This window comes from Kalmanozyma brasiliensis, assembly GCF_000497045.1.
Source record: "Kalmanozyma brasiliensis GHG001 unplaced genomic scaffold PSEUBRA_SCAF16, whole genome shotgun sequence".
Classification (NCBI taxonomy): domain Eukaryota; kingdom Fungi; phylum Basidiomycota; class Ustilaginomycetes; order Ustilaginales; genus Kalmanozyma; species Kalmanozyma brasiliensis.
Genome location: NW_015961955.1, coordinates 220,808 through 237,170, shown reverse-complemented (window position 1 = coordinate 237,170; position 16,363 = coordinate 220,808). Strand labels below are relative to the sequence as shown.

The 16,363-nt window shown below is 57.6% G+C and overlaps 7 protein-coding genes across 7 annotated transcripts; 4 read left to right on the top strand and 3 right to left on the bottom strand.

Annotated features, from left to right (window-relative positions):
• Window positions 1–11: 11 nt before the first annotated feature.
• Window positions 12–3,242, bottom strand: PSEUBRA_001919 (SNF2-related; the record flags this gene model as incomplete). The annotated part of the gene is made up of 1 exon (XM_016435102.1): window positions 12–3,242. One exon carries the CDS (start codon window positions 3,240–3,242, stop codon window positions 12–14), a length of 3,231 nt encoding a protein of 1,076 aa, XP_016293484.1.
• A 697-nt stretch (window positions 3,243–3,939) lies between these two features.
• On the bottom strand, window positions 3,940–4,503 carry PSEUBRA_001918 (Bladder cancer-related BC10-like protein; the record flags this gene model as incomplete). The annotated part of the gene is made up of 1 exon (XM_059464742.1): window positions 3,940–4,503. One exon carries the CDS (start codon window positions 4,501–4,503, stop codon window positions 3,940–3,942), a length of 564 nt encoding a protein of 187 aa, XP_059321216.1.
• A 503-nt stretch (window positions 4,504–5,006) lies between these two features.
• PSEUBRA_001917 (Bromodomain protein) lies at window positions 5,007–7,211 on the top strand (the record flags this gene model as incomplete). Its single annotated transcript, XM_059464741.1, has 1 exon — window positions 5,007–7,211. The coding sequence occupies one exon, from the start codon at window positions 5,007–5,009 to the stop codon at window positions 7,209–7,211; it is 2,205 nt and encodes a 734-aa protein (XP_059320794.1).
• Window positions 7,212–7,968: 757 nt separating this feature from the next.
• Window positions 7,969–10,560, top strand: PSEUBRA_001916 (protein of unknown function DUF1720; the record flags this gene model as incomplete). The annotated part of the gene is made up of 1 exon (XM_016435118.1): window positions 7,969–10,560. One exon carries the CDS (start codon window positions 7,969–7,971, stop codon window positions 10,558–10,560), a length of 2,592 nt encoding a protein of 863 aa, XP_016293482.1.
• Window positions 10,561–11,020: 460 nt separating this feature from the next.
• Window positions 11,021–12,225, bottom strand: PSEUBRA_001915 (D-isomer specific 2-hydroxyacid dehydrogenase, NAD-binding; the record flags this gene model as incomplete). The annotated part of the gene is made up of 2 exons (XM_016435108.1): window positions 11,021–12,115; window positions 12,217–12,225. 2 exons carry the CDS (start codon window positions 12,223–12,225, stop codon window positions 11,021–11,023), a joined length of 1,104 nt encoding a protein of 367 aa, XP_016293481.1.
• Window positions 12,226–14,494: 2,269 nt separating this feature from the next.
• On the top strand, window positions 14,495–14,874 carry PSEUBRA_001914 (uncharacterized protein; the record flags this gene model as incomplete). The annotated part of the gene is made up of 2 exons (XM_016435122.1): window positions 14,495–14,743; window positions 14,833–14,874. The coding sequence occupies 2 exons, from the start codon at window positions 14,495–14,497 to the stop codon at window positions 14,872–14,874; spliced, it is 291 nt and encodes a 96-aa protein (XP_016293480.1).
• A 580-nt stretch (window positions 14,875–15,454) lies between these two features.
• PSEUBRA_001913 (uncharacterized protein) lies at window positions 15,455–16,212 on the top strand (the record flags this gene model as incomplete). The annotated part of the gene is made up of 2 exons (XM_059464739.1): window positions 15,455–16,090; window positions 16,153–16,212. The coding sequence occupies 2 exons, from the start codon at window positions 15,455–15,457 to the stop codon at window positions 16,210–16,212; spliced, it is 696 nt and encodes a 231-aa protein (XP_059321215.1).
• Window positions 16,213–16,363: the final 151 nt, after the last annotated feature.

Here is a 16,363-nt window from a genome sequence, read left to right as displayed (position 1 = left end):
GCCATGCGGTTCTATTCATCATCGTCACTGATCTCCTGGATCTCGGGCGTAGCCGCGTCCCTCAGCCTGGCGAGCAGCGTCTGCGCGACCTTCTTCTGCTCGGCCTCGTCGGACTCTGTATCGTCCTCACCCGAAACCCGATCGGCCAACTCCAACTTCCGTTCACCCAGCGCATGGATATCTTCATCGATCGTGCCGCGGCTCAACAGCTTGATGACGGTGACCGGTTTCGTCTGACCCATGCGATACGATCGATCGGCCGCCTGCTTGTCATTGTGCGGATTGAAGTCCTGGTCGAACAGGATCACCCAGTTGGCCGCAATCAGGTTGATGCCCAATCCACCGGCTTTGGTGGAGAGCAGGAAAACGGTGATCGACGGATCGTTGGTGAATTCGTCCACGAGAACCTGTCGGTCTTCCACCTGGGTCGAACCGGTGAATCCGACGTATTTGACCTTCATGTGGTCCAAACAGACGCACAGGATGTCGAGCACCATGGTGAACTGGCTGAAGATGAGGATTCGATCGCCCTTGGCTTGAATCTCCGGGATGAGCCGTTGGAGGGCTTGCACTTTGCCCGACTTCATCCATTCCGCGGGTGGCAGGACGTGCTTGCGCGTGGAAGGGTAGGTTTGGGCGGAAAAGGAGAGTTGCGCATCCGTGTTGATGCGTAGATCCTCTTTGACGTGGTCGAAGATCGAATCTGCGTAGTCGGGTTCTTTGAGCAGGTCCCGGGCCATCGCGTCGATTTTGGCTTCGTCGAAGAGGCGACGCGAGAGGAGCGGGTGGTTGGCCGCCTTGCGAAGCTCCATCAGCACGTTGCCGCTCTCACGGCTCGTGCTTGCTGCCGCTGTCTTGCGGGTGGTAGGCGCAGCCTCGGCTTCGGCTGCAACACGCCGAGTACGCGCCACCGCCGCCGAATAAATCTTCCGCTGCACCACCGTCATATCGCAATACTCGACGCGAATCGTCTTGGTCGTCAAATCCGTCAACACCTTGTCCTTCAAGCGTCGCAGCACAAACGGATGCATCATCTTCTTGGCCCGATCCACCCTTTGCTTGGAAAGCTCGTTCTGCTGTCCTCCCGCTTTCACCTTGAAGATCGCCGCCAAGGCTTCTTCGGCATCGGCAAAGTACTCGGGCATGATAAAGTTGAGCAGGCTCACGAGTTCCTGGAGGTTGTTCTGCAAGGGTGTACCGGTGAGCAGCAGACGGTGGTGCGTTTTGAGGCGAAGAAGCTTTTCGTACTTCTGGGATTTGCGGTTTTTGAGCATGTGGCCTTCGTCGAAGACACACACTTCGAAGCCACCGGCGCGACAGTCGGGTTCCGAACAGCCGGGTTTGCATTCGGATCGACCACAGCCACGACGTCCGAACTTGCGCAGGAAGTTGTGGTCCGCTGGACCGCCGGCTGCCATGTCGTAGGTGGTCAGGATGACTTCCAAGGCAGGGTCTGACGAGAGTTCCTCGCGCAGCTCAGCACGGTCTTTGAGACTGCCGTAGTACTTGCGCACGTTGAGCGAGGGGCAGAAGAAGCGAAATTCGCGATCCCAGTTCTCCAACACCGAGCTTGGGGCGACCACAAGATGAGGTCCGCGAATACCGAGGTCTTTGAGGTGCGCGAAGAACGCTATGACCTGCGCGGTCTTGCCGAGCCCCATCTCGTCGGCGAGGATGCAACTCGTGCGCTTCCGATACAGAAGGTAGAGCCAATTGACGCCGACCAGTTGGTAGTCCTTGAGGGTGACCTTGGACGAGAGGAGACGCGGTTGGGATTCGAGGTAGAACTTGTCCGCCGTGTTGCGTTTGATGGAGGAAAGGTTGAGGGTTGAGGCGGGGGTGCCTTCGCGCGAGCCGGCGACCGAGCTAGAAGCGGGGGAGGCCAGTCGAGACCCACTGGCATCTGGGAGCCAGGCGGACATGGCTTCGCTCAGCTCGCGTCCAATTTTCTCACACTTTGCCAGCACCGAGTCCACCTCGTAGTAGCCCGCCATCAGATCTTTGCATGCGTGGAAGAGCCGTGGCGTCACACCTTTGGCCGACTTGGCGCCGAGCTTGGTCTCGATGTCACCGGCGTGCCTGAATGGGCGCAGTGCGAGGATCGTCTCGGCCTGCGCGGCGTTGCAGTTGGTGGTGTCCATGAGCGCGCTCGCGTCGGCCGTGTTGAACCATTTGACGGCTGCACGCTCCTCCTTCTCCTCGCGATTGCCGTCAGATGAGTTGTCGTCCGAGCTGATCTCGACCGCCTCGTGGCGTGGGCGGGACGAGGTCTGCGAGGGGTTGCGCGACATGGTGGCGGGTGTAGAGGCGCGCGAGCTGGCGGTGCTGGTGGGCGGCTTGGAGGTTTGAGAGGCGCCGTTGGGACGGGGAAGCGCGGCGTGGGCAGGTTTATGGATACCATTGCTGGCAGGCTTGAGGGTGAACGTCTTGGTAGGCACGACGCTGGGTCGGGAGGTGAGGATCTGCGTAGCGCGGGCGACGTCGCCACGGGTCTGTCGGAGCGCGTTGAGGACACGTTTAGGCTCGAGCACCGGATTGGACTGGATAATGAAGCGCGCCTTTTCCTTGAGCTCGGCCTCAGTGAGTGCGGCAGGGATGGTGGTGTTGGTTGTTGGTGCTGATGGAGTGGGCTTGACCGGGAACGCAGGCGTGGCGGACGATCGTGGTGGGGGAGGGGAGACTTCCCGCACATCGTCATCGCTGTCCTCGTTCTTGGCGGGGCGGCCGTTCGACGGCTTCTTGTCCTGGCTCGGCCTGGTAGGCTTGGTCCTTTCCTCGGACAGATCGCGAGATTGGGACCGGGTGTCACCGCCTCTGACCAGGCGTCGCTTTTTTGGCTTGCGCTGGTCCTGATCGGACGACTCGGCCTCGCTGAGGTCGGAGCTCTTGTCCGATGCGGCTGCGTGATGTTTGGAAGCGCCGTTGCCGTTGCCATATCTGAACTGCTCGAGACTGGAGCGGAAGGATTGGCCCTTGCTCGAGCTTGCAAGGCCGTTGCTGCTCTGCTTGACAGGCGATGTGAAGGTAGTACGGCTCATGGACGAGCCGGAGCCCGAATTCATGGCTGAGCGAAAGCTGTGGTCGGGCATGGTGGAGGTGGACGCGACCTTGGCTGGCGAGTCGATGACAGGGCTCGAGTTGAGACACAGGATACGTGGTGCTGATGCTGAGACGTCGGCCAGACGTTGCCTAGGTGGGGTTTCAGGCTCGATGGGGTCGTCGCTGTATTTGCCATATGTCATGTGGGTTTGTGAGGCTTGAAATAGCGGAGCAGATGCCGTCTGCGTTGGTAGATCGCACTGTTGACAGTGCGAACGGTCAAAAGAAGTGTGGGGCTGAGCGAGAGTGATTCGAGTGTTGACTCCGGCAGTGAGAAGCTCCAAGAGACCGAACGAGGCTCAAAGTTGGGAGAAGCTTAGCTTGTCGTTGTCAAAGGTCAAATTGGCAACTGCTTCTTGCGATAGGTTGCGCAGAGTGTGATTCCTCTTGGCCTGCAGCACTGTCAACTGCAAGGCTGTATGAATGCCGCCGACTGTGGATCTGTCAGCCAAGCTGGAAAGGATTTCATTCTTGCTCTGCTGCAGCCGCGAAATTTCATTCAACCTGCAGAGAGCCAGTTTACGCGACCCGACTGCCCCTTCAGCGCGTTTCTGGTGTTCTATCGTCATTCCTCCTCGGCTCAGGTTAAGAGACCAACAGTGTGGAGCTCGGTGGGACGTCAATCTAACAGCTTGACCAGAACTGTCAATTGACCATGAGGGCGTGTTTCTCTTTTGCACTCAGCTTTGCGACGATCTGATCGCAGCCGACTGCGCATCAAAGCCTTGATCGCTGGGTGACGGCCGAATAGATTGCAATGAGGTGCTTGACCTCGGGTATCGTGAGTGCGTGTGAATGCGGTAGCGAGCCATCGGAGGGATGGACTACAAGGCTCTGCGATCACAACTCCGTATGCTGGATTGAATATGCATGGCTTGAGGTGGACTGCTTTGTTGCAAGGGGCGCTGTCGTAATGTCGAGGCCACTTCCCAGGTCCACCCATACACCAAAGCCTTGGTGCTTGCCGAGACCGACAAAGAAGCGTTTGGGAATCTCGACCCGCGACTCGGACCAGGGTATTGATAGACGGTAGAAGTCCGATTGCTGACTCGAAGCCAGTGAGTCAACGTCCGCGGATGAGCCGATGATCGGCCTAGTCAGAGGACTGAAGAAGCCATTGCCGCCAGAGAAGCCCAGGTCGAGCCAGCCGTAGCTTGATCGAGCTGAAGTGGTGTTGGACGGCGACACCGATGCGGACGAGTTGGCTGACAAAGACACGATCGCGCTAGCATCGGATGTGTACCAGTTGGATGATGTGCCGAACAGACCCATGAGTATCAGGGCGCAGTACATGCATGGTTGCGAATGCAGCGCAAACGAGAAGAGGAAGAGCACCAGGAACAACGGCGAGGTCTTGGGAAATGGCAAGAGGAAGAGCGGGATCCACCACCGCAGGCAGTACATCTTGCAGAGCGACTCGCAATGACCTGTGCTGATATTTTCTTCCTTGTTTCGTCTCGAGACGAGGATTGCAGATGCGGAACTGAGGGATGGTGGTGTTGCAAAGGGTGAGATGCGGAACGTTGAATGCACGTCAAGAGGTGCGGGCATGAGATTGGCAGCCCGATTTGACAAAAGTGCGGAAATCGGGATGCAGGTTCAACGCGACTCGGCAGCTGCTTTTGGCCGAGAGCAACACTTCAATCGCGCTTCTTCTTGAACGACCATCACCATCGCGAACAACATCAACTGCTCTGTTCTATCAATCATCTCCAAAAGGAGTATTATACGGACCAACGACGCCGTATCGCGCTCGGCCAATCGCGTCGCTCATCATCTCCTCTTTCGCTTCTACCGCTTCATTCGTCTGTCGTCCGGAGGACTGACCACTCTCAGAGATCCGCATGCACACAGCCCAGTCATTCAGCTGATCCGGCTGATTGCACACCGGCAACACTACGCCGAACATGCCGCTTTCGTATCCGTCTGGTGCAAGGACCCTGCACAGGCTGTCTCAATTCCAACGCCTCATCAAGGTCGCACGACACACACCCTACCCGTCCGCGCCCGACGCAGACACTCCAGACTGCTTGGGTTTCAAGCCCTCTGAGTACGAGGAGGTAGTCGAGGAGCCTGTATCAAGGAGTTCGAGGCATGATTCGCGGCACATCGATGATAGCAAGCTCAGGGCGCAATGGGACGCCGTCAGCTGCGACACGTGTGGCCACAGCGTCGAGGATCACGCTGCGCTCACTGATGCCGATGAAGAAGAGGCGACACGCAGGGCAAAGGTCGCAGTGCGACTCGACGAGCTGCTCGAAGACAAACGCAAGTTGCTCGACTTCCACTACACCGATGCCGACATCGAATCTCTCCGCAAACAGATGCGGCCAGTGGGCGCGGACGGGCTGATCGAAGCATCAAGTCCGGTCTCACAACTCAGCACCGTGCCTGACGCCACACCGAGTCCGCACCCCTCAACACAAGCGCTCCCGAACGGTTCCGGACCACACTCATCCACTCCACTATTACAGAGCATGAACCGGAAACGTAAGCTTCGAGACAGTCCACGTTCACGATCGCAGTCGCGCGACAGGGAAGCGTCGGTGGCCGCCTCAAGTCGACTTTCAAGCCCAGAGATGACCGTAGTGCATTCACGGTCCGCGTCACGGCAGCAGTCCACCGAACCTAGCGCAGTCAACGGTCGACACGAGATCAAGCGCAGGAGATATGCTCCCTCCGAGTTGGCCAAGGAGACTACAAACGAGGCCAGCATGTCGACTGATCTCAGTGACGATTCGACAGAGCTCAAGGAGGCAGCAGATCACGAGTCGACTGCAGAAGCCAGAAATGGAGCTGTGGCAGAAGCTTCCGAAGATGCCGCCGACACAGCGACGAATGCAAACGAAGGAGAAGCTAATGTCAAAGCAGAAGATGCCATCGATCTGGAAGAGGCGATGGAGCCTGCACCGAAGAGTGCGGCATCTGCAGTGGAAGAAGGCGTCGCACCGAAGAAGGAACGACCAGCAGTCATCGAGGAGCGCACCGGTCTCATCCAATTCCGAGTGGTCACCAACGACGACAATCACGAATCGATGATCCTTCTAACAGGCCTCAAGAACATTTTCCAACGTCAACTCCCCAAGATGCCACGCGAGTATATCTCGCGCCTCGTTTTCGATCGCAATCACCAGAGCGTAGCTATCGTCAAGCGCGGACTGCAAGTGGTAGGCGGCATCACATATCGACCGTTCAAGCAACGCAAGTTCGCCGAGATCGTCTTTTGCGCCATCACCAGCACGGAGCAGGTCAAAGGATACGGCTCGCATCTAATGAACCACCTCAAAGACCACGTCAAGGCGTCTTCACCCGTCATGCACTTTCTGACCTATGCCGACAATTATGCGATCGGCTACTTCAAGAAGCAAGGCTTCACCAAAGAGATCACGCTGGACCGATCCATGTGGGTGGGCTACATTAAGGACTACGAAGGCGGAACACTGATGCAGTGCAGCATGGTGCCGCGCGTCAAGTATTTGGAGGTTCAGGACTTGCTCGCCGCGCAAAAGGAGGCAGTGCTGGCCAAGATCCGAAGCATAAGTCGCTCTCACGTGGTGCACAAGGGCTTGCAAGCCATGCATGACCGCGATCGTCTTATCAAGCTCAAAGGGCTGATCGAGAACCCGGACGGCACGGTAGCCAAGCCGGAACGGGCAGCCAAACGAGACCAGCACCACGGAGAGGATCATCCGACGGCGACGTTCTTGGTGGACCCGTCGGATGTTCCAGGGCTGAAGGAAAGCGGCTGGACGCCAGAGATGGACGAGCTGAGTCGACGACCGAAGCGAGGACCCCACTTTGCCGTGATGCGACACATCCTCGTGGAGCTCAACGGACACGGAAGCGCCTGGCCCTTCGTCAATCCGGTCAACGGCGAAGAGGTGACCGACTACTACGACGTGATCAAGAATCCGATGGACCTCTCCACGATGGAGGCCAAGCTCGAGAACAATCAGTACGCCAATGTCGACGAGCTGGTGGCCGACGCTCAGCTCATCTTTGACAACTGTCGGGCGTACAACCCTGCATCATCGCCGTATGCCAAGAGCGCGACTAAGCTCGAGAAGTTCCTCAAGGAGACGCTGCTGCCCAAGGTGCAAAGCTCTTTGTAATCTGACCTGTATTCTAGCTCGTGGTCGCCCTCTCGCAACATGTATTTGTACTCAAAGTAGGTTAGGTTGTTCCATCTGAGTACCCATCGGGCCGACCACGCCCGAAATTCGTGCCGAGACTCGAGAGGGTCCACATCAGCGAAGACGACGGCAAACACGCCCGCACGCCCGCAACTATGACGAAATTGCCTGCAAATCCCACCTTCCAGAAGTGTTTCCACCAGCTCAGCCTGGCAACGATCCTCGCTGCATGTAAGACCTCGTTGTTCGATACAGGCAGGAACTCGGCGGCACGTTGATGATGCGATGGGTCTTTCGCTGCGTCGTCAGTGGACTTGATGTGAGCTGGAGATGTGAGAGGACCAAGTCGGAAAGTGCACGCACGGTTCATCAAGAAGGCAGCGGACTTGCGAATTCCGAGATGAGACCGAAGAGCGATTATGCGTGTGCGCTCAACCGGCCGGCCATTGCATCCGCTTTGTAGCTTCCATCCTCACAGCATACCATCTCGACTTTCCAATCATCCGCTTCAGCATCGACGAAAGACATACCTGTCGACAGCTATCGAGGTCCTGCCGATCAAGCGATCGTTCTCTCCGGAAATAGCATCCATCCGTCAAGGCAAAGCCGCATCTCCGCTACCTCTGAACTGTCGCAGCATCTGCGATCACCTGGCAGCTGAGCCCTTCGAAACGGACAAAAAGTCTCTGGAGACGTAACGGATCGTCTTGGTCCGCAACAACACACCGCCTCTATCATGTCCAGCTACGATAAGGTGGTCAAGGGCGCCACGAAGCCCAAGTCCGGTGGTATCAAGCCCAAGTACATTGACCCTATCATTGCAACCACGTTCGCTACCGACGGCTCGCTTCAAGATGTTTGCAGGGCACTTGGGAACCGTCTCCGAGAGCCCAACGCAACAGTGGTTCTCAAATCTCTGGTCATCCTGCACACGATGATCCGAAACGGCGAGGTGGACAACGTGCTCAGGCATCTGTCCTCCGACGTTGGCAACATCCGCCTGCGCAACGTCGCCTCCGGCAGCTGGTCTGGCTACTCGGCGCCGCAAACGCTCTCCGTCTATGCACAGTACCTCGACGAACGAGTGCGTGCGTACCGCGATCTCAAACACGACGTCATCCGCTCTTCCGACCGGTCGCGTGCGCACTCCAATGGCGCGAGCAACAGCAACCGCTTGCGCAAGCTCTCCGTCGACAAGGGGCTACTCCGTGAAGTCTCTTCGACACAGAAGGTCGCCAGCGTGCTCATGCAGTGCTCCTTCTTCCTCGATGATCTCAACGATGACCTCGTCATGGCTGCCTTCCGCATGACGCTCAAAGACCTCCTTGCCATCTACACTGCCATCAACGAAGGTGTCATCAACATTCTCGAGCACTACTTTGAGATGGCACGGTCCGATGCAGAGCGAGCCTTGGAGCTCTACCGCCGCTTCTGCCGTCAGACCGAAAACGTCGTTGCCTTCCTCAACAGCGCCAAGAAGGCCTCTCACAGCCTTAACCTCGCCATCCCTTCTCTCAAGCACGCCCCCGTTTCGCTCGCCGGCGCCCTCGAAGAGTACCTCAAGGATCCCAACTTTGAGCAGAATCGCCAGGAGTACAAGCAGAACAAGGCAGTCGCTGACGGGACACCCTCTGCCTCCACCGCGCGACCCACCTCCACCATCTCGTCCGCCGTGCCCAAGAGCGAATCCAAGAAGAGCATCACTATTCAGGAACCTGACAAGCCGGATCGCAAGCCCAAGCCCCCGACTTCGAATCAGGATCTGCAGGACTTTTTTGCCAGCATCGACAACGATGGTGGGCAGAGCATCTTTTCGAATGTGCCGGCAGAGCAGAGCTTCTTCCTCCAGGCTCAGCCGACGGGCATGATGGGTATGAATGGATTCGGTGGTATGGGCATGGGTGGGATGCAGCCTCAGATGACGGGTTACAACCCTTTCATGGCGCAGCAGCAGACTGGTATGCAGATGCCGATGCAGCAGCAGATGACGGGGTTCGGAGGGATGCAGCCGCAGATGACGGGCTTCATCCAGCCCCAGGCTACTGGGTTTAACCCTTTCCGTCCACAGGTGATGCCGCAGCCGACTGGATTCGGTGGGCCGTTCGGTGCTTTTGATGGCCAACCGAACATGTTTGGACAACAGCAACAGCAGCAGCAGCAGCCACAACAACAGCAAGTGCAGCAACAGCAACAGCAACAGCAACAAGCGCAGCAGAGCCAGCCATTCCAAGCTCTGCAGCCCCAGCACACCGCAACGCCCTCTCAGCCGCAACTGCCACAGCCGAACTCGAACAACGCCTTCGGCTCCAACCAGTCGTCGGCACTCTCGTCGTTCAACTCGGCCTCCTCGACCCAACCCAATGGCCAGCCCCAGCCGTCTGCATCACCCGCCCCGACCAAGGCGCTGCTGCCCCAAAAGACGGGCTCGCGCAACCCCTTTGCCCCACCACCCGGGTCGACCCCACCCCCCGTCTCACCGCCCGCACCCAAGGGTCCGTCGCTCAACCAGCTCGCCATGGGCGCTTTCCCCGGCGGAGGCAACTACAGTCTCGGCGCTCATGCGTGGGATGGGACCGATCCTACTGGCAAAAACCCTCAGCAGGGGCAAAACAGTGGGTTGTTGGCACCCCAGAAGACGGGGTTGATTGGAAGCATCGCTTCGGAGTTCACTTTCTCAAACCAAACCCAAGGCCAGGCCAGCCAGAACAGTGCCTTCGGAGCCAGTACGCCCGGTTCTGTATCGACCCCGACAGGTGGTACGGCTGGTGGGCAGAACGATTTTGCGAGTCAGTTTGCGGGCATGTCGTTCAACCAACCCGCGCAACAGGCGACGCAAGTGCAGCCCCAGCCGACAGGGTTTGCAGGTAGCGCAGTGCGACCTTTCAAACCGGAGTCGTCGTTCGGGTCGAGTCTGGCTAGCAACCCTCAGTTTGGTGGAGCGACGACGGCGAGCAGTCCCGGGTTGGCACCTCAGGCGACGGGCAACCCTTTCGCGCGCGTCGCTAGCCCCCCACTACAACAGCCGTCATTCACAGGCATGCCCTCGTTCAACTCCAACCCCCCAGGCGCGCCGTCCACCCCGGGGGCAAGTAACGGTTCCGCATTGAGCGCGTTCAATTCGGCCTTCCCGGGAACACCAGGTGCGGGATCGAACGGGTTCAACTCCACCGCGTTGGGCGCACAACCCACCGGCTTTGCGACAGGGCAACAGCAGATTCATCCCCAACCAACCGGATTCGGCGGATCGAGTGTGAAGCCTTTTCAGCCGAGTTCGGATTTTGGGAAGGGTATTAGGGACCAGGGCCAACCAAACTTGCTTCAATTCTGATGTAGCCGTTGTGCGAATGGTAAATGTGTTGACCGGAGATGAACTTTTGTGGTTCAGGGTGCGTGCGAGTGTGTAAGAGTGAGTTGAGGGGGATGGATGTGAGCGAGTGTGCACAGGAAGCGTTCGGCTGATGCAGGTCAAAGCGAGCCTTCACTGCACCTTGTTTTGAGAGCGAGAATCGGTCAGAAACATGGACGTGAGGCGCCGTCATGCTTCATCTCGTCACAGACCGGTAGCCCCCTCCCAAAGACCACCCCTTCTACACCATGAAGGCCAACCACAACGGCATCGAGTGCACCCACGGCTCTGGCGGAAACGCGGCATAATTTACTGCCGGACCGCTCGAACGCGCCTAGCCATCATCTCATTCACGATTCTCATACGACAGCATATAAGCTTGTTTGGTTCAACAGATTCGATTCAGGTCATAGCGATACTAATGTGAGGATAGTGTAGGCGTCTACTTGCGCTGACCATAGGCCTTGGTGGCGTAGTCACCGTTCTCAACAATAATGTTGGCAGGCGTCTGGGCCTTGCCGGAGAAGTAGTTTTCGAGGATCTCCTTGACACCGTTGGCATATCGCACCTGGGCATCGATGGAGGTACCGGAGATGTGCGGCGTCATTGCGTTTCCGCCAGAGCCATGGGTGTACTCGATGCCGTTGTGGTTGGCCTTCATGGTGTAGAAGGGGTGGTCTTTGGGAGGGGGCTGCTGGTCGGTGACGTCTCCACCGTAGCCGCGGAGGTGGCCGGAGGCAAGAGCCTCCTTAACGTCCTTAGCGTTGACGATGGCGCCACGGGCGGTGTTGACGATCCAAGCGCCCTTCTTCATCCAGCCGATCTTCTCGGCGTTGATCAAGCCCTTGGTGCCCTCGTACAGGGGAGCGTTGATGGTGAGAACGTCGAGCTCCGAGAGGAACTCCTTGAGGTCCTCAACTCGCACAGCACCCGTGTCCTTCTCGAGCTGCTCGTTGCGCTGGTAGTCGTAGTAGGTCAGCTTGGCGCAGTCGAAGGGCTTCAAGCGCTGCAGAACACGGGAACCGATACGACCAGAGCCAAGCGTGCCTACAACCTTACCCTCGAGATCGTACGACTCACGGGCGACCTCGGCGACGTTCCAGTCTCCCGCGAGGTACTGTTGGTTGGCAGGGACGAAGTTGCGGACAAGGACGAGGATGGTCATCACAACGTGCTCGGCGACGGAAACGACGTTGGAGCCAGTCACCTCGTAGACGGCAATCTTCTTCTGGTTGGCGACATCAAGGTCGACGTGATCGGAGCCGACACCGGCGGTGATACAGCACTTGAGGTTCTTGGCCGACTCGAGCACCTCCTTGGTGAGGTAGGCGGGGTGGAAGGGGGTGGTGATGACGATCTCGGCATCCTTGACGTGCTGGCGGAACTCGGAGTCCGGCGAGTCCTTGTCGGCGGTGACAATGAGCTCGTGGCCGTTCTGCTTGGCCCAGTCGGCGAGGCCAAGCTTGTTCTCGACGGTGCCGAGCAGACGGGGCTGGGCTTCACCGTACTTGCCGGCAGTGTAGAGGACAGCGACGATCTGCAGTCGACCAAAGACGGGTAAGCGCATTCACCAAGGGTCAGTATGCGAACGTGAAGCGGACGATGAGCAGCTACGATGTCTGATGAGACAAGACGTACCTTAACCATGTTGGGCTTTGTAGTGTGGAAGGAACGAATTGAAGGAGTGATACGGGGGATGGTGGTGCGCAGAAGGGAGGCACGGGCAAACATGATGCGTTGCTTATAAGTTAGCGGCGGCTGGGTTTGCGGAGGCAAAGACGGCGGCCATAGAATTGGCAGAACAATGGCGTCAGATCAGCCTGTTCACTTTAGCACGGCATCAGGGCGAGTCAACTCAGCGGCTAGGGACGGCAAAGGCCGAGGGGCATTGCCACGCTCGCTCAGCGCAGTGAGAAGAATCGAGCCCAGAGCAATGGCCTGTGCACTGGAAGCGAGCCAAAGATGAGAGACCGAGAGACAAGCCCAAATGACGGCGATGCCGGCGTGGGAACGCGGCCACCAGAAGGCAGGATCAAGCGCCGCCAGTCACGCTTGCTCGCAAGCAAACACAAAGTGCGGGGAAGCGAGGCGAAGAGACTCTCTGAGCTACGCAATGGCTGACAGCTGCAAGGAAAAAATCGCGGCGCGAGGCGGAGACGATGTTCCATCCACACCAGTCAGCTTGACAGCCGAGGTGGAGGAAAATAAGGAGAATTGCCCGGTGCACGGACAAGATGCGAGGCACATCTCCAGTCAAGGAGCGTATTTTCGGACGGTGCGGCCGATGCCCGAAACTGCGAGCGTGACTCTCTCTTTTCTTCTTGAGGCAACGGAGAAGCCGTTTGGCTCTCGAAGCTGCTGAGAAGCCAAGGTCGGGTTCGCCGAACAACAAGATTCTGTGGTCCAAAGAAAGGATCACCGGATCACACCCGCGAATGCGCACGGTAGTGACAGCTGTGCTGGCCTCCAGCGGGGAAATCGCGGCCGGTCACTTTACGGCTGCTTTGAACTTGGTCTCGAGCACGAACCCGACCTTGGTTCGCCATCAACATGCCTTGGCCGCCTCTGCGGTCACGAGCCTTTGGCTCCGACAGGAAGCACAACTAGGGTGCGGAACATGACGGAAGAGGCGATACGATGTTGACGTGCTTTGGGGCACTGCCATTGGCAGCAAGGAGGCCGTTTTTTCGACAGCTCCCGATTGCTTCTGACCGATGACTGTTTCGGTCCACTTCGGACGAATGCCCGTCTGTATCGATGTGGACAAACAGCATCACTCGCCTCTCTGCAAGCTAGACATCCGGTAGCATAGGTATCTAAACGCGCGGACTCACCTTGAAAGCGAACGATACTGGATTGGGGCTGGTTTGGACTGTCGAGGACCAGAGACGTGGCAGAATGGAAGATGAAGAAGGCAGCAGTGAAAGGATGGGGCTGGAGATTGGGCCGGTCCTTCTTATCGAGGCTCGTCTTCATATATCTTCTCGCGCAGTCCGTTATGAAAAAGTGACGGGCGCCCGCCGTGCCTATTGTCACTGGAGCAGCCAGTATCAGCGATGATACCTAGCTGCAACGAAGTGGGCGTAGCTACGCGCCGTTGCTCTTCGCGGGTGGATTCGCATGCGTGTAAGCGAGTAGACGAGCGCGATCTGCTGTCGTCAATGGCTTGAGTCCAATTTGGCGTGGCCGCACGCGCACGCACGGTCACATGTGTCGCTGCAACCATGACTACGCCGATGGCTTTGCCTTGGAACTTCCACAAGCAGGGCCCACATATGACTCACACTGGCAATCTTTCGGGACTTCCCCGTTCTTCGTGCTGATAAGCAGCACCCGTCGCTGCTCGTATGCATCTAATCGACCAGCGATGTACAACGGAATAAGAATCGGTCGAGCTGCATGCTTCCAAGCGAGGCTTCCACCGCACGTCTCACCGCTTATCACCGAGGTCGCGAAGGTTGTCTTGAGCGGCTCGAGACATTCCACGCTCGTGACTCTCGTCAGCCGTGTGACCTTCTTCAGTTCCCTCCAGGATGTAGTGCTGACAGTACCAAGACAAAGCGATAAAAGCTTGAAGGCGATTGCATAGTTGAATCGGCGATCTCTGCGAAACGCGGATCGGCGATGTGATCTCGCCCGGCGGCAGGCGGGATTGCCTCATCGTGCAGGCTTCTCGATTTCCGGAAAATCATTTCCAGGAACCCTGTGAATCCCTGGGTCCGCACCATGCGGGGTCCAAATTATCGACACAGCATTCCCACGCTTGTGCAGACGTTGAAGATCCTGCCGCCTTACCTTCCGCCAACCATCGGCATTTCCATATCAGTCACAAGCTCAAACTAGGCTCGCTGCACATCGGAGCGCTCCCGAACAAACCTTACACACCTCAGCCTAGAGCACTTCATCATCCGACACAATGGCCACGACCACCAAGCCCGCACCATCAATCATCCGACCAGGCAAGGCGCCGGAAGGCCCGCCTGGATGGGAAGAGCGCAGAATCGAGAAGCAGATACAAGCGGAACAGGCCCAAGAGAGACGCAACCATCGACGCGAGAACTCGACGGGTATCGCCGGCATCAAGGAGAAGGTGCACAAGATCGGAGAGAAGATGCACCTCGTCGAACCAAAAGATCCTGCTCAGAGGAGTGCTGCTCAGCTGCAGGTAAGTCTAACTTTGTTGCCCGACGCGAAGAGCTCGTCGCTGACAACGCTTTGGCCCCAACTTTGTATCACCTGTCACACCCTGATCAGGATGCTTCCACTATGCCCGAACAAGCCCCGATGCAGCAGTAGCCACAATGCTTGTCTGCAGAACCCAACTCGGCTGAACAAGGTTTAGCTACGCCCTTCCCAAGCACCGCATTAGACAACCATGGACACTTCCCCGCCTCAGCTTCGTCTTCGAGCGCTCTGCCGCTCACTGTATTTCTATCACACCCCTCGTCAATCGCGACTTCATTGCAGAGCTTAATCTTACTTCTGTGCAGACAGCACAGATTGAAGGTCAGATCTCCAACGTCAACACCACCGTCCGCTCCGAGACGGCGCCGAGCACTCATTTCTTCCAACTATCACGGACCTCATCACTCGACCTATCACAGATCTGATCACCGTACTCACCTTCAAACGCAGCTCACAGACTTTCCTGCTGCGCTTGCGGAAGACATCAAAGCGTTGTCCGCTACAGCTTCTCGAGTTCGGCGTTCCCAGAAAGGAGAATCCGTTGTCTTTCGCACGCGAGGGGACGGACTCCAAAAGCATAAAAGGAGCATGATCTCTCGTCAAGTCTCATCTAGATCCTCCGTCGTGGCCACATAGTCACAGCGGCCTACCATCGTCCCCCCTCAGTAGCGACGATTTGGATTCTTCGACCATGTCCGACCCAAACGCTCACGCCTCTCCTTGGTCTGGCCTTTCCTGGGGCCCCTACCGCACCATGTACGTGGCCTACTACAAGGTCAAAGCTACCGAGCTGGGAGCTGCGATGGAAGCGGTCATCAACCTGCCTGACTTGCAGCACGTGATCCCTCGTCTGGACAAAGACGCCCTGACCCAGGGCGAGCTTCGCTACACTCTCACCGTCCGGTGTGACCCTTGCGAGCTCGACATAATCTCCTTTGTTCGCCACGCAGAGAAGATCGCGGAACTTGAGTGGGTGAAGCGTCACGCGCCCGATCGATCGGACATGGTGCTCAAGGACGTCCCTCAGAGCAAGATCCTTGAAAGCATCCTCGACTCCGAGCACGCCCCAGTCGATCCCAAGGCGCGCGAGCAGTACCTCCAGCGTTTCTTCTCGATCGACCTCGAAGACGGCCTCATCCTCCGCATGCCCGCGCGCGGCGACAAGCTCCCTCACCAACGCGAGGCCGACGCTTGGTACGAGGCGCTCCTCGACAGGCTCGCTTGGCTCTGCGTCAAATCCAACGACAAAGATCCTTGGTGCAAGATCCGTTCGGACTTCAACGAGGTCTTCGACGGACTCAGCAGCGTTCTGCAGCGACGCGCAAAGGTATGTTGCATTGTATCTGTCTTTAAAAAACCAAGCACCTCACTAACGTTAGACCCCCTCAGTTCTCCGAGCTTCACGTCATCGAGGGACCTGATCCGTATGAGGAGTACGAGCAGGACTGAAGCTCTGCTCTCATCTCCTGACTACCGACGTCAAAGGTCAAAGAATAATCTTCAACAATGTCTCTCCAAAGCACTCAAAATCTTCCTGTAGCTCATTCCTCACCAATTCGCAGATCAATTCGTTCACCGTAATCAAGTGTTGCGTGAAGAT